The sequence below is a fragment of the Mytilus trossulus genome, chromosome 14 (genome assembly GCF_036588685.1).
Source record: "Mytilus trossulus isolate FHL-02 chromosome 14, PNRI_Mtr1.1.1.hap1, whole genome shotgun sequence".
Lineage (NCBI taxonomy): Eukaryota > Metazoa > Mollusca > Bivalvia > Mytilida > Mytilidae > Mytilus > Mytilus trossulus.
Genome location: NC_086386.1, coordinates 31,235,808 through 31,253,034, shown reverse-complemented (window position 1 = coordinate 31,253,034; position 17,227 = coordinate 31,235,808). Strand labels below are relative to the sequence as shown.

Sequence of the window (17,227 nt, the reverse complement as noted above, 5' to 3'; positions counted from 1 at the left end):
GCATCCTTCCATTCGTTCGTCTATCTGTCCGTCCGTTCGTCCCACTTCAGGTGAAAGTTTTTGGTCAAGGTAGTTTTTGGTGAAGCTGAAGTCCAATCAACTTGCAACTTAGTACACATGTTCCTTATGATATGATCTTTCTTATTTTAAAACAAAATTAGACTTTTGACCCCATTCTCATGGTCCACTGCACATAGAAATTAAAAGTGTGAGTTTCAGGTTAAAGTTTTTGGTCAAGGTAGTTTTTGATGAAGTTAAAGTCTAATCAACTTGAAACTTAGTACACATGTTCCCCATTGGTTGATCTTTTACTTTGAAGGCCAAATTAGATTTTTTATCCAATTTCATAGTCCATTGAACATGGAAAATGATAATGCGTCAGTGAGACATCTGTATACTTTGGACACATTCTTGTTACAAAATATTTTAAAATGGGATAGATTCTGGAAATAATATAGATTTTTTTCAAGAGGTTTACGTAGAAGTAAAACCCTATAGCTATAATCCATCTATTTATTTGATTTAGAATAAAGAATCTTTCAATTGGGTATTTACTAAAAATTTGAACATAATTAACCTCCTTAATTTCTTCTTCATTTTTATGTCAGAAACTTCTAAGCCTTATCTGAATCTTGTGATTGTGTTGATTGTGGAATATTGAATGATCTGCTTCATTGCGATCAGCCAAACACAACACTCATTGGTTTCTTTTTCATATGATAAAAGTATTTGTACAACTAAACACAATATGTGAGTGTACTTTAAATAATTGAATATCCTAATACAGGTACCTGTATACTTTTTTTTTTTACAAATTTTGTCTGCATTTTGTTGTGTTTTTCAATAATGCGTTGATTGTGGAATATTGAATGATCTGCTTCATTGCGATCAGCCAAACACAACACTCATCGGTTTCTTTTTCATATGATAAAAGTATTTGTACAACTAAACACAATATGTGAGTGTACTTTAAATAATTGAATATCCTAATACAGGTACCTGTATACTTTTTTTTTTTACAAATTTTGTCTGCATTTTGTTGTGTTTTTCAATAATGCAGAACTTTTTGTCTGTTGAACTAATTTCTATAAATAAAAAAGAGGACAATTGACCAAAATAATATGCAAATGTGACTGTACTGTATTATGCGTATGTGTGTTGTTTTGTTGTGCTATTTTTTTCCCCCCGCTTTTGCGGCTTAAAAATACAAAACTTTTTAAAAAATTTTTTTTTAGACAAAATAGTAATATTTAGTTTAAAAGACCTATAAAGAAATTGGAGCATAGTACATGGTAGACCTATGGTTGCTAACTTCTACATCATTTGGTATCTGTTGGGGGTTGTCTCATTGGGAAATTGATTCTAATACCACATTTCTTAATATTAAAATGAAAGGAAAGCCTTATATAATACTCTTATGTTTGGTGTGGTGTTTTAGAACCTTGATGCTTTTTGAAGAAAGAGTGGTTGTTTGAAATATGTTGTGTAGAATCTCTAGTGGTATTTATTCAATTGCTTCACTGATCCAATGACATTTTTCAGAGCAATAGTGAAAATTAAGTTATAAAGTTTGATTGCCTACCAGATCCTCAGGGTTTATTCACCTTAGTTGTGTTAATGAATTGGGTTTTAAATATTGAAAAAATTGTGTTTCAAGTTCAGTTTTATAACAATGTGATCATTTATATATATTATTTAACAACATCAGAACAGTCTATTTCTGGATTGTCATTAAATGCTTTGTGTTTATTGGAGTGATGATACTCATTAGGTTTACCAGAACGATCGCATGATTGATAAGTTTGTCGGCCAAAAATTAAAAAAATAACAGTTATTTAAAGTTATTGTCAGAAATTTAAAGAAAAAATAATTTTCATATTAAAAGATCTATTCATTATTTTTATCAAAAGAGAAGAAATGCTTGCTTGAATTGGTCTTGTTTTTAAATTCAATCTCCAAATTATTCCCCTCACTCTTTAATTTTATCAGTAAATTTTCTGAATGAAGACATCTCTTCACATTAGAGACCCAATGACACAGAAATTAACCACTATATATATAGGTCACTGTATGGCCTTCAACAATGAGCAAACCCCACACCACTATATTTGTCAAGAATAGCATAGCTTCATCATCTTTTCTAGGTTATAACTCTTTGATTTTTAAAAACCATTTTCAAACAAAAAAATAGTTTTGTTAAGGATATGTTTCTGAAGTCTTTTGTTGAAACGATATCAATGTAAAAAAATCAACAATTTCATCAAACAAAATATAGAATTACACAAATCAATTAAAAAAATATGATTTATAAATTAACCTTGCTAAGTCTTAATAATTGATTAATAACTTACCTTTCATTGTTCTATCTCACAGCTTCAGTTAAGATGGAGATAATACTGATTGATTGACAGGCTAAATTATCTCTCACTTATAATCACATTAAGTAGTAAGAGATTATCATTAACAGTGAGAATTATCAAGTTATTTGTTTAGATTCCATAAGTTTGCCTGACAATCTGCTTTAGTTTATAGCTTTAATGTAGTGGTGGTGTCCCTTTCTGAAAGGTTAAATGATTGGGGATTATTTTAGAGGAGATGAAGGGAAGAATGCAACAATTTTTCAACATGAACATTATACAATTACTGTCTTTTGATGAAGTATATATTTGGTTGTATTGGCTTTTGAAAAACTGATATTCACAGAGGCCAATGGCCGAGGTTAATATGATTTTTTTTCAAACATCAATTAAACCAAATATGTATCTCATCAAAAGACTGTAATTGCATACATAATGTTACAAGTATATCAGGACTAGAACTCAGAGGATGATGTTACTGATATGATTATAAATCCTGCTTTGAACATGTAGAGATTTTTATTCTGTGAAGTTCACAATAAATTAACCAGTCTACGAGTAAACAATTTGAAATTGTCACCCTACCTGGAAACATTGATTTGACTCCAGGACAATCAAATTTTTCTCTGGCTCCTAAAGCCTGGTTGGTCAGCAGAGAATCAGAAAAAATACCAATTTCCACATCTTTGATTTGACCTTCAGCCAGAACCAAGCAGAGTCGATCAATTTATAGCCATTGACCGAGCATTTACAAATGATATTCAATGATTTTTTTATGAAAACATCAATTGGAGTTTGAAAAATTACATGTATATGTATATAACCCATGTGGACCAGGATTTGCTTACCATTTCATCTACTCAGCTCGAGCTCTTAGTTTACCCCAAGTTTTTGGTGGGGTTTAAGTTGCTTAGTCTTTGGTTTTGCTATGTAAGTGTGTTTTGATTGTTTTGTCTGTTAGTCTGTTTTTTTTAATTTTTGACTGTTAAAAAAACAATTTCTTTCAAAACTATACCAACTACTGGTATTGAATATTATATGCACATGAAAATTTGATCTACGGTTGTGTTCTGTTCTTTTGCCATTGTTTACATTCACCTCCAGTAGCACAGAATCAGTCCTACTTATTATGTTTTATCTGCTACATAAATAAAGAATAAGTGAAGTGTAAATATACACTGCTATATAAATAAATAACATGGGTGATTTACAAGTATTTATAAAGTGCTTCAAATTGCTGCAGTGTTTTCAAGATAGCTATTTATATATTTAGTCACATACATCTTAACCATGAACCAATTTCTATTATGATAGATATTAGAGTCTTATAACAAGAGTAGAATTTATAATGAAGGTTAACATCATACAGACTCAGTCAGTCAAATAATAATTGTATGCATGTTTATTCTATAGACAATCTTTTTTTAAGTTTTTAAAGCACAGATGCAGCAGAATTGGTTAAAAATTTGTATGTTATAAAAATTGGTTAATAAGACTTAGTAGACTACTTCAGTTATATAATACTTGTCAATACCACATGAATGATAATTGGAAAAATGTAAATGAGACGCTTAAATATATAGGTTAAAAAAAAAAAAAAATGGTTTATCACAACTGAGAGGAACGTACTCGTTTTGGTATGATGATCGAATTGATGATCATATGGACTCTCAGCCAGCTTCTTCATGGTAATGAAAGAATTGATGTGTGTTAGCTTTAATTTTATTTATGTTCAAATTACCACATGATCTATTTCCATTGCCATATGTCCAAAATCTCCATTAAAGTACTAATAATATATACACACTTACACCTTAATAGGGTCTAAGAAGTTCGACCACTGTAATCACTAGCCACCCCTGTTAATGATGGACAAAATATTTGTATTAAATTTGTTGGAATTTTTGTCGTATTGCCAAAGATGACAGAGTCAAAAAGAGAGGCATATATATAGTTGTGTTGTTTTTTCAGCATGGTCAGCATCAACAATGTATTACAAAATTGTAGTTTGTGATTGTGTGATTAGGTCTAGTTTATGGGAGGTCAATGATATTTGGTAAGCAGTTGTGTTAGCATAGGTATTATATATCTCATTACAAGAATATTTAGCCCCACCCCCTTTGCCATGGTCCATTGACTCTGAAACTTAGTTTACAGGTATTAGTTTTTGATTAGGTCATGCAGTTATTGAGGAACACTAGTGAACAGTAAATGATATTTGGTGTGCAGTTGTATAAACTTTGTCACTTTCAATTTCTATTGAGGATATTTGGCCTGAGTCAACACTGCGAGGTTGTGAGTTGGAACCCCACTTTTGCAGGTGCACAAATATCCAATGTTAATTAACTTAGATTGTCAGTTTTCCTATTGAGCACCAGTGTTTTTTCCAGTCACTCCAGGTATCCACCATAACAAACTGAACGCCACAAAATAGCCAAAAGTGCATGGTTCTTAAAAATGGCACTACAACATCGACAATCAATGAATTACCCCTTAATATTCTTATATTTATTTAGAGCTTATCATTACCATTACTTTGCCAGTGGCGTAGCTAGGTCATTTTTACGTGTACGCCCGAACCTCGGAAAAGGGCCTGACGGCCCAAGCGGTTCCAGGCCAAAGAACCTGCTGGAAGTTGATAAGCAGGGACAAGCCTCTGGAAGTTTTAGAATTATCGAGAATGTCATAAAATTCCTGTCATTGAAAACTCATCAATAACAACATTTTTTAGATTCAAAGTAATTTATTTTTTATGTTTAATCTATTTATTGTGTTTAAAATCTATCTAGAATACAATGACGGTCTTTGGCTTAATTTGGAGTAAACGTAACGCGTCCAAACCATTTACCTTAAAATATGATTAAAGGGAGCCGTGGATAACCTTCAATCATTACCGAAGCAGTATACGTGGTCTTTCATTGCGGATTATTTTACTTTATGAAAACAAGATGGATCAATCGAAGAAAAGTGTTCTCGACTTCTTTCGTAAAATGGTTTCATCTGAAAATTGAACCTAGCACAGCGATGGCTTCTGCATATGATGTAGAAACGTTACAAGGTCTTACAAGTATTTGAAAGCTTGCCTCTCTGTGCAATATGTTATTTAACGGTGGCCAGATCGTCTGACTTAAATGCGTAAAATCTGAAAATGAACGAAAAAAAATTGGCTTTTGAAATTGACTATGAAAAAAAACACGTTAAGGAAGTTTAATTGAATTCGACGAAGGTTCAACAAAGTAACTGATATGTAATAGATTTTAACGTTAGACTGTAAGTGCAAAAAGTAATCATTTTTTTTCTATAAAAAATGTGAAAACTAATCATATACAATTTCGTCATTATGCTCTGGATACTCGTTTGGGCATAAACAGTTTTTGTCCAGCTTCCGTAAAATTTCACAAATGTTTGACAAAGTTATTGATATCTTAAAACTAAAACAACATAATGAACCTGCATGTATATAGTACATAGTTATCATTTTGGCACCGCCGACGAAATTTGCAATCAAAATAGCTCACTTTCGCGATATAAATGTCAATGGCTCGACAAAAAATGAAAACCACATATCAAATCTTAGCTCATAATGAATTGCTGTAAAAAAAAATTAAAGGAGCGAGAGTATAGAATTAACGGTAGATTTAGAATTTGACAGAAATAATATGATACTAATTTTCGTCACTTTTATTCGCATTTGCAAGCCATTGGAGAGAGACTTAAAAGATTGATGTACTGTTACCCAATTCTTTTATTTTTATTTATATGAAAATAATTTTTTTTACCAAATTCAAGTGTACGCCCGGGCGTTTTGACGTAAACGTAGCTACGCGCATGTTTGCTCTGTTCAAATAGCCTTGAAAGCTTTTTCTGTTTGAAAAAGCTGCATCAGGTAATGAGAGACAGAGGAAAATGTTCTTTGAAAGTAAAAAGTTTAGTGAGGAAGTCCACAAAAGGTATTTTTGGTGTGTTTTCCATCATTGTATATGACCATACTGTGTTATGTGGTTTTCGTTCAATTGTTACCAATTCAATGTGAGAAATAAAAAGTAAGAGAACTCAATGTGCTTATGGCAAAATTTATTTGAAAAAATTAGAAAATTTTCCTCATGAATTCCCCGATTCCTGTATTTTATCAAGTTATGAAGTCTTTTAGCCTTTTTATACTGGTTTAACTATATTTGTCTTATTTATTATCACTATATTTAGTCAAAGCCATATATAGACAGTGACATCTTTGTTCTAGTGTTAAATTCATGCAGCTGTTGCTCAGATTTGATCACAGATTTATGAGTTTAGGGAAAAACGGAAAATCAAGTCAATATTCAGGCATATGGTAGTGGTATTAAATTGTATCTAACAAATTCATATGACATATTAATCAAGATTTTTTTTCTTTAACTGGGTCATTTGTCCAGGACTTGAATTTATGGGGCTGTTGGATCCTTTTGTATGTTATTTATAGTCTCTTTGTGCATAATAATAACCAAAAAGGTATAGAATGAAATTATTTAAATGCCCAGTATAACAAAAAAAAATCCATGCCTTGAGATTTTACAAACATCCAAAGGTTTCTCGAGTTTTTACATAAACAGTAACGAATTCATGAGATATTTGCCACTGGATATTGAGCAAACAGTCGTCAATCAAGTTGAGGTGAGTTCGTGACTGTCATTTTTAGACAGCAATCCAAATAATCAAGCAAACCAATAAAAAAGACACAAAAAGATATAGTGGATTTTACAAAGACAAAAATCAGTCTTGTCCATCACTGGACACTTATTTATATCATATAAGTCTGGTCTATCACAGGAAACCTGATGACATCTAATAAGTCTGGTCCATCACTGCATACATTTTAAAATCAGATAAGTGACTTGTTCATCACTGGACACATTATGGCATCCAAGCAGCCTTGTCCATCACTGGACACATAATGGCATCCAAGCAGACTTGTCCATCACTGGACACATAATGTCATCCATTGAGCAGCCTTGTCCATCACTAGACACTGTAGGTAATACTGACAAAGACAGATTATAAAGAGCCCTCACTACATGATACAAATGTAGGCTAGTTAATTAAGTGATGCCAGATGGACATCTCTTTGATATTGTTTGACAATTTGACAGTGATGGTCTAGACATATGATGGACAATGTCCAGCATCCACTGTGTTACAGACAATATTATAAATATTATTCATAAGACTTAAGGAGTTCATATAACCTCCTTAATAAGACATGTTAAAATTAAAAGTGAACTGACATGTATAAATTTATAAGGAGTAAATTGCCTGTTATAAATTATTATTTAGGAAACACCCCTCCCCCTTTTTTCCCCCTTTTTTTAATGAAAAGGATGAAATTGATATTTATGTGTCAAATGATATGCACCATTAGGTGCAATAATAAAGAATAAAGATTAGTAATCGATATATGCACTGGGTTTAATGTCATATGCACTTACATGTTTGTAAAGAGAAAATGTTTGACGCACAATTGGTTTTGATATTTAGTTGTTACTAGATAATTGTTTTCTCTGAATACGAAATATAACAATAATTGTCTTTTGTTTTGGTAAATTAAGATAAAATATAGTTTAATTGACTTTGAAAAACTTAGATACACTTCGACTGGCTTCTGTAAGTGAATATAAGTTTTGCCTAAATTGAGCTCCGATGATTTATTGGCAATTTGTTTAATTTTTAATGGTGTTATTTGAAATCTATTGAAGAGTCATTGTTTGTATAATTATAATTAAAAAATGTTGATTTTAAACAAGTTCCCTAAGTTTAAACACTAAAAAGATCTGAGTGAAATATATTTTTTCAGGATTATATTGATCTTAGGTAATAGACTTTTTTTGGTGTTTTTATTGCATTAAAGATGTTCAACAGAACTTGACAGCAGTGCACACAATGTACATGACAGATGATGATTCCTATTTTTAGACGAAATAACGAAACCAAATTTTTAACCTATTTTAACTGTTGTAGTTGACCAATTTCACTTAAAGCTATTGAACTTTACAGATTGCAATTTGACAATGAAAATAAAACTGTCAGAATACTTCTTGTTAATATCACTTATTACTGCACTTTCCAGCGAGAGATAAATTGAAAATACTGCAATGTCGGAGATAAATTGAAAATACTGCAATGTCGCAGATAAATTGAAAATACTGCAATGTCGGAGATAAATTGAAAATACTGCAATATGGGAAACTGTGTTTTGACCTTGGAAGACATTGATTTACCAAAGAGATTGTCTTGCAGAAAGATAATTTCCTGAGGATCTTTGGAACAACAATTAGACGTTATTACATAGAATATAACCGTATCACACTTTTAATAGGATTTCTATAAGGTTCTTTGTGGTTATATGTGGCTGTAAGGATAATCTTTATATTTACGGCTGTCAACGGAGAAACTATTATTGTAGAATAGAGAACTGTTCAATCCTAAGAAATCTGACCAGTGGTTATTTTCTCTTTGTAAAGAAGACCATGAAAGTCATCAAGCCATATGTATTAAAGATGGACACTTGAATTATTTATTTCTTCAGGAAATATAAAGACATACGTACGCTACATATGAGAAATCTAATAAAATTCTTTCTGTTCACCAGTTATTACAAAAGTTTAGAATATCATCTATAGCTCACCTTTAATCAGGCTATGATTTTACCTATAACCACCACTTTTCTGTAGCTCACCTGAACTCAGGGGATTAGTTTTACCTATTACCACCAATTTTTGTTCATTTGATAATAAAAATTTTAATATGTAATTGACTTTTAATTTCTTATGAAGATACATTTTATTAACCAATTTACTTTCCACGAAAATGTCTATTATTTATTTGGGGATGTACAGCGGGCAGCATCCAAATGTTGTCCATTCATTTTATCATGAACTGTTCAACCAAAAGCTTTTATTATGTTGTTACCAACAACAAAATGGAGGTCAATAACGACAATTTTGAATTTTACCATTCAGGAGTTATGGTTCTTGAAAGAATTAAAAATAGCATTCCCAGTCCGAGTCGTGTCATGCATTTACTCATGAACCATTCAACAAAAGCTTTTCAAATAGAAATATGGTGCTACTGATGACAAAATGGAGGTTAAGTTCAATAATGACAATTTTGGAAACGTAAAATCTTAAATTTATAAAAAATAAATAAAAGGGAGCTCACCTCGAAAGATATAAACAATTCATCAAAGTTGTATGCAAAAAAAGTATTTTTGTGTTAATCACCTGACATGTTGACAACGGACAGACAGACAAAAAACCCATGCTGTATCAAATATTTAATCATAATTCAAATTGAGAGCTGTTTTAAGCCTAAATTTTGTGTCTATTCTTGCTCAACTGTTTAGGGTGTGATCTCTGCAGGAAAATCTGGTTTGCTGTCTCTCTGACAGTCTCTTGATATAAGATAATAATTGGTTGTTGTTAAAAAGACTTACAGAAATAAAATATTTATGATCATTTACAAATTTTAAAGCATCTTCAGTTTACCATGTTGATTTTAAAGAGGACTTTAATACCGGTATACATGAAATATTTGTACTTATAATAACTAGTTTATATCGATTGATGTTCTTCAATATATTTCATGGTAGATGTTTTAGCAAACAAATCCATGTTACTTTCTGGCATATTGTATTGACACATCTGATATATTTGTCTGTTTCAGCATTAAATGCTAATTGCTAAAGCTTTCTGTCATTACTGAGAACACCCTTTAAGTTGTAATTCTTCTATTTTGTGCTAATGTAGACTTGTAGATAATACAGATTGTCAAACATTTTTTAAAATTTTTAGAGATTTAAATTCAAATGTGAGATAAAAAAACAATAAACTAGATTGTTTCTACTTTGCAATAGGACAATAACGTTACATGTACCAATTTCTACTCCTTTTGGGATTTATAGCAATCATCATCAAATCCTTCAATTACAAACTTAGAAAATTGTAAGTTTCTCTCAGATATTTGCAAAGAGTAGAACATAAATAGTAAATCAAATGCTATAATAGTGTCACAACAGTCATGAAGTTGAAAGCTGTTCACAATTGTCAAGGCCAAGAGCTTGATGAGAATAGAGAGAGAGAGATATAGACTGAAAATAGAAGTGTTATTTTTATATGCAGGGATGGAAATGTGTTTATATAGAAGTCATATTGCTCTACTTAATATTCTTCTGAAGTACTTCTGATAATGTTTATCAATCAAAATGTAAATATCAGTTTTTGTTTATGCATAAATCATGTCTAAGCTGGACATTTATCTTGGAGTGTCATTTATTCTGGAATTGCTTTGATGTTAGCCATCATCTTACTTACGATTTCATTGTGAAGACAATTCAATTTTTATGAGATTTGTCTATTTTTGTCATTGATAAATGGTAAAGTAGTTTTGTACTTTTGAAACTGATAATGAAAAACTGACTGGAGGCCAAAAAAAAAATGAATTTTAAAAGTGATCTTTTAAAGATTTCATGGAACTTCAAGAATATAAGTCCAAATTTCACATGATGTATGCATCAACAAATGTTATGTTTGAGTTTGGAATGAAGGAAGAGTTTAATTGTATAAATTTTGATGTTTGATTCGATCAAGTTCAAGCTCAAGCTCAGAGACCAACCTCTTGGTGCTGGATTTTCTCCCTATCATTGAAGACCCATTGGTGGCCTTTGGTTGTTTTTTGCCCTTTGGTGGGGTTGTTCTCTCTTTGATGTATTCCCCATTTCCATACTCAATTTTATAACGCATTTGTACTGCAAAGATATTAAACTGAAATTTTGTCTGACTACAGTATTTTATTGTAAAAACTCTGTCTTATTCAGATGAATTGTTATATAGACATTGCTTCCAATCTAGTGACACCATTAGCAAGAAAATATAGTATTAGCATTAATGGATATAGTTACTCAACAACATATGGAAAGTTCAGACAGTCTGTAAATGCTAAATGCTTAAGTAATGTATTTTAATGTACAGAAAAGTGGTTATTTTATTTATATATTGGTTGTGAGTATTTAAAGATAACAAAAGCCCATCAGATAAAATCTGTCCATGAATTATATGACAAACTGAATGCCATAAATCTGATTGTTTATGTATTCTGTGCATGCAGCTAATAAGGCTGAGTAAAAATTCATGTCAGATCTTTTCTGTGTTACTGAAAACATATTAATATTGCAAACTATTTTAATATCTAAATTATGTCAAGTTACAGAAAATAGAAGTGTATATTGCTTCTTTTTTTTTTTTTTGCTGTGACAATTTATGTTGACAGAGCTATTATTAAAAGACTCACCGTTTTATCATTTGCTACAATTTTTATGTCATTGTAAAATTGAGAATGGAATGTAGTAGGAATTTCAAAGTGTTTAATGTTTCTTAAGAACTATTTTGAGGCTTCCATTCTGACCCTGAATTTTGGAATCTGTCATTATTTTCCTGTAGTGCATCTTTCAATCAGAATAATATATTGCTGATAACTGAATTTTCTAAGTAGCAGCAATCACTAGGCTTTCAAAACTGAGGCTCAGTTCTCAGTTCAAACCTTGATGGCTGATGTATTCAATACTCCAATCTAAATAGACTTGAGAATTGCCGGTTTGTCTGTGGAAGGATTCTAAAGTAGTTCTCTCCGGGCACTCAAGTTTCCTTTACCAATAATAACTGGTAAAATGAAAGGTAAACTCACATTACAAGCCAATTGTGCTGATAGTGGTGTTCAACTCCAACTATCAATCAATCATATATTGTTGACTAATTGTTTTATTCTGGATTTTCCAACAGTTGAAAATTATTGCTGATTATGAGGTTAATAAAAGTAGTTTATAAGAAGGATTACAATTAGCCTTCTAGGTATAAACTGAGTTTCTATCTACGATTCTTCTATTATTTTCTAACTGATTAATCAAAATGAAGGCTCTGTAAAGATGGATTGGGATTGAATTCATTGAATTTTTCAATATACAATACTTATAATACAATACAATACAATATACAGAACTATACAATCTTGTTTTAATATTAGCATTGGTTCTAAACCAGTTGTTTTTTCCTCAAACATGAAGCTCCGTTGTCCTTTATAACAAATGAAAACTGGATTATTAATGGTATAAAGCATCCAGTTCATGTTGTCTTTTTAATTCATATGATGCATGAGCTGATATTGTGTACCAGTATGTTATTTCAGGACATCAATCAAATAATTAACGTATGAAAATTTAAAAAAAACAATGTTGCCATTCAAAAATCTTTCACAAGGAATGTAAAACATATTGACCTTTCAGACATTGCAAGATATTGAGAGATGATTTTTACTTTCAGAAAGAAATTAAAGACAAGATCTGGAGAAACAGTCAGATTGGTCGATTTATTGGATGAAGGTCTGAAAAGGGCAGAACAAAAGTTGATAGAGAAAGGGAGAGACAAGGTGAAAATGTTTATTTGATAAACAAAATAAAAAGATATAGAAAATAGGGGACAAGTTATACCAAAGGGATATTCAAACTCAAAAGAAAAAACTGAGAAAAGGCCATGACAAAAAAAAAAATAATGGACAGACAAACAACAAAACATAAAACAAAACATAAAAAATAGAAAAACCAGAAGTGATGATACCAAATGAAGATACATTAAAAATTTATCCCTGTAATTCAGTCTTAAAAGTATAACTGATATCTGTTCTGTTTATGAAGAAATGACATAAAAAATGTGTTACACACTGGATTATAACCTGCAAAGATGTTTATTTAAAAGTGCACCACATTTTTGAGACAATTATAGCAAATGAAAAGGAAAGATATTACAGTCATTTCTTATGATTTAATTTTGAATTCCATTTTAAGTGAGTAAAACAGGAAAAAATATTGATGATATCACTGTCACATGATACAATTATTTCTATAAGCTGATAGACAAAAAACTTTCAGACAATCAAAACACAAGTTGCATTCAGAATAAATTATTTACTATTGATTTAACACATTTTGCACTCAAAACAAGAGTGAAATAATGTTTGACCAAAGATGAAATAATAATAGTATCTGTATGTCTGATTTATAGGAAGTGTCTTGTTAAATGTAAATATCAATTTGTTTCTGTTGAAAAATAATTCTGTGTTTTTTGTGAAATTATTAGGCATACAAAGTTCAAATTTCTCATGGCAATACAGTAGAAAAACATGAGAGTTTGACTTTATAATTGATTTTCATTAAAAGTAGACCTTTATAAGCAACAAGTTAACCAAAAATTTATTATTAAAAGTTAGCAGCAATTCTATATTTATGTAAATTTGTTAAGTATTTGATACTGCCTTTGTTGTATCTTAGTAGTATGTTTGACAAGTGCCAGCAGCCTTGTATTTGATCCCAAGCTGGGTCAAACCAAAGTCTTGAATAGATACAAGAAATTGTGGTATGAGTGCCAATGAGACAATATTAGTATTTGCTGCTGATAATACTGTATTAAATACAAAAAAGCCTAAAGTTGGCCTCCATTTGAACTCTTGTATTTATTCAATCGATGGAAAGTTTCCTTTGTTGGCTTAAAAAGACAGTACACTTCCTTGAAATTCAATACCTTTCTTAACAGTGGACAAAGTCAATGATAAATGATATGCATCGAGATTATTTGGCTATATAAAAATGAGGGGATGTGGCATGATTGCCAATGAACTTAAGACAACTATCCATCAAAGTTCAAATAAAGTGAATGTCAGAATTTTGTCAACCATCATGCAAATATGCTCTCTGCAACATGGTCTATTAACCTTGAAACTTTAGACTAGACCTATGTATAGTTTGTAATAAGGCAAGTTCAAGGGGAGCCAATCTTATGATAAGCTAATGATATTTGATAATCAGTTGTATTAGTGTAGGCCTTATGTTATGTCATCACAAATTATTTGACTTTGTACCTTCATATATAGTTCATTGACATTTCAAACTAGTTACTTAGTTTAATTTTCACATTAACATTTCACCATCAAAATGACACCAGTAAGACACAGCTCTGTGTCCTTAGTTTATTAAAGAAAAAAGATAATTTATTTAAGAATTGAATGCTTCTCTTTGTAAATTTATTTGGGTGTAAAAGCATTGACCTAAGTACATTTTGCATGAAGCGCGGAAGCGCTTCATTCTAAAAATGTATGCACAGTCAACTCTTTTACAACCCTATAAAGTTACAAAAAGAAGCATTCAATTCTTATAATTACATTTTTTAGCTAGGATTATAAAAACACAATTTTCATGAAGTTTAATTTTTAAATTCACCTGTGCACTTTATTGTGGGACCTCCTGTCATAATGAATGAAATGTTATTGTTTCATGCAATTAACATGTGATGTGCAATTAGCCAATCAGAATAACGTATTATAATGAAACATACATCTAATGTAATTATTGTTCAAAATATGAATACAAAACCTCACACCAGATAGCTTTAATTTGTTTTAAAGAAATTTATGATTCTGAGTGCAACTAAGCTACATACTATAAGGCTTGATGCATTGATCATGTCACATCTACAAGACAAAGGAGTTACTATTTTCACTGTAAACAGATTAAATATTTACATGTTTTGCGGTATTTTTAAGGAAACAACACAGAATGGTAACATGTTTCTAGATGATTAATTGGTTATTAGATGGTTATCAATGCTGGGGAAAACATGGAAGATTATTTAGGACATTAAGTTTAAGTCAGGTCTAAAAAGTGGGTGGCACCTTGATTGATAGTCATTTCCATTTCCACTTAAAAAATAACTAAAAAATGACTAACAACCCGCTGATGACTTCTCTTTTAAGATTTTTAAAGGGCACCTTGACACACTTATAAACAAAGACTTCATAATAAGCATCTCCATTCTTCTCAAAACAAACTTTTATCTTTAAAATTAAGAAGCTCTGGATAAATTTGTTTGTTTTGTACTGTTAATTTTTGTTTCTTTTTTAGGAGTTAACCAAAGAACAGTTTAAAGCAGCTAAGGAGAATGTTGCTTATGGTTGCATTAAATACGCTGATCTATCACACAGTCGAACCAATGACTATGTATTCTCATTTGACAAAGTATGTATCACTGGATCTAGATACTGTAAAACAACTTATTTTCGTGAGCGATTTATTTTCGACACTTTCGCGAGTAGAAAAATAACGCGAATATAAACCGTCGCCAATATGTAAACTTTGGATCTGTCCTTATGAAACTTCATCAAGTTAATCAGAAAATCGTGAAATTAAATATCCGCGAAGTGGTCAAGAAAGGGTAAAACGTGAAATAAAGTATCTGTGAAAGTAAGTTGGTTTACAGTATATAAAGTAGTGGTATAAGTGCCAATGATACAATTCTCCATCCAAGTCACAATTTGTATAAAGTAAACCATTATGGGTCAATGTACAGCCTTAAATATTGAGCCTTGGCAAGCTATAAAGGGTCCCAAAAAATTCAAGTGTAAAACAATTCAAACAGGAAAACCAAGAAACACTAATGAACCACACCGGCAAATGACAACTATTGAACACTAACGTCATAAATATCAGTCTCATCTTTTTCATCTTTGAATGTTTAGAATTATTCTCTTTTTGTAATAGTAATACTACTTTGCCAATTCTATCAAACATGGCCACAATCATGATTACTAGTACCACTTGAGTTAAAATATTGAAACTAATGAACAGTTGAAAAAATTACCATGGGAAATAATATACTGTTTTTGGGGAATACTGAACATTCTCTAATTCATATTAAACATGTATTATTGTAAAAGATTTTGTCTAAAAAGAAACAAATTACATTGTTGTGTGTGAAATGCCAGGCACACAAATTTATAAATTCAAAGTAAAAATTAAACAAAAGTGCTTCCATGATGCTTACCATGGGTAAAATTCTGTTATGGCCCTTAGCTGTGAGCAAAGAGTAAAAAAGTTATTTTTTGGATTTATATATTTTTTTTTACTTTAACAGATGTTGGATGATCGAGGAAACACAGCTGCATATTTACTTTATGCTTATGTTAGAATAAGGTGAGAGGATTTATTAGGAAGATATTATAAGTTATCTACGTTCATATTCATAGATATGGATATTTTAACACCCTGAAGTACCCCAGTACACCATGAGACTTGAAGTTCCCCGGGATAATGGTAAGCAACGTCCAGGGATATGGGTTAGCAACACCCTGGGGCTATGGGTTTAGTAACGACGTGCGTAAACCAATCAAAATCCCAGATATATACTAAGCCCGTGGGGATAATGCCCTTATTTTCTAATGATGTTATCCTCCCAGTATAATGTTTATCAACAATTTCAAATGTTTTTTTCCTCTATAAACGATGTGTTCAAGTATGAAAACAATATCGTTCAAGCAGATTCATACTGTAAAAATAAATGCACAACTGATATCAACAATTGTAAATTCTGGGATTTTTTTCTCAAATTTGCAAATATTAATAAACAATGGTGAGGGCTATTCCATTCAGATGATTGTGGGTTGGTTGGCAGGAATTTCCAGTTTTCTACTGACAAAGCAATGTGTTTTTCCTGTTTAATCTCTGAAAAACCAACAGATTTATAAATACCTGTATGGAAAAAAAAATATAAAATCATAATAAAATTTCTCTATTTTCTTTTGAACTGATTCACATTATATAATGACTGATGGCCTTTTATAGCTTTAATTAATATTTGAATTTATTAGTATTTCAATGTTGTAGATAGTTGATTACTGGGAAGTATAATTCACAAATCATTATTTATTAGGAAGATATTGTCCCTTATTCTTTGATCTATCCCTAGTATTCATTCATTCCCAAGAAAATTGAGGTCACAGTGTATGTAATTGAGGGTCTGGAT

At 30.9% G+C, this 17,227-nt stretch overlaps 2 protein-coding genes across 2 annotated transcripts in view; one reads left to right on the top strand and one right to left on the bottom strand.

Annotated features, from left to right (window-relative positions):
* The window catches only part of LOC134695683 (uncharacterized), a 42,128-nt gene extending 39,673 nt beyond the window's left edge, over positions 1-2,455 (bottom strand). The window contains exon 1 of the mRNA XM_063557032.1: positions 2,352-2,455. The gene's annotated coding sequence lies outside the window, so the exon portion shown is untranslated. The remainder of the gene's footprint in view (positions 1-2,351) is intronic.
* LOC134697661 (arginine--tRNA ligase, cytoplasmic-like) overlaps positions 1-17,227 on the top strand; it is a 111,461-nt gene that overhangs the window by 80,507 nt on the left and 13,727 nt on the right. Inside the window, exons 11-13 of the mRNA XM_063559945.1 lie at positions 12,701-12,806; positions 15,331-15,444; positions 16,340-16,398. Of these exons, the coding sequence (XP_063416015.1) occupies positions 12,701-12,806; positions 15,331-15,444; positions 16,340-16,398 (279 nt within the window). The remainder of the gene's footprint in view (positions 1-12,700; positions 12,807-15,330; positions 15,445-16,339; positions 16,399-17,227) is intronic.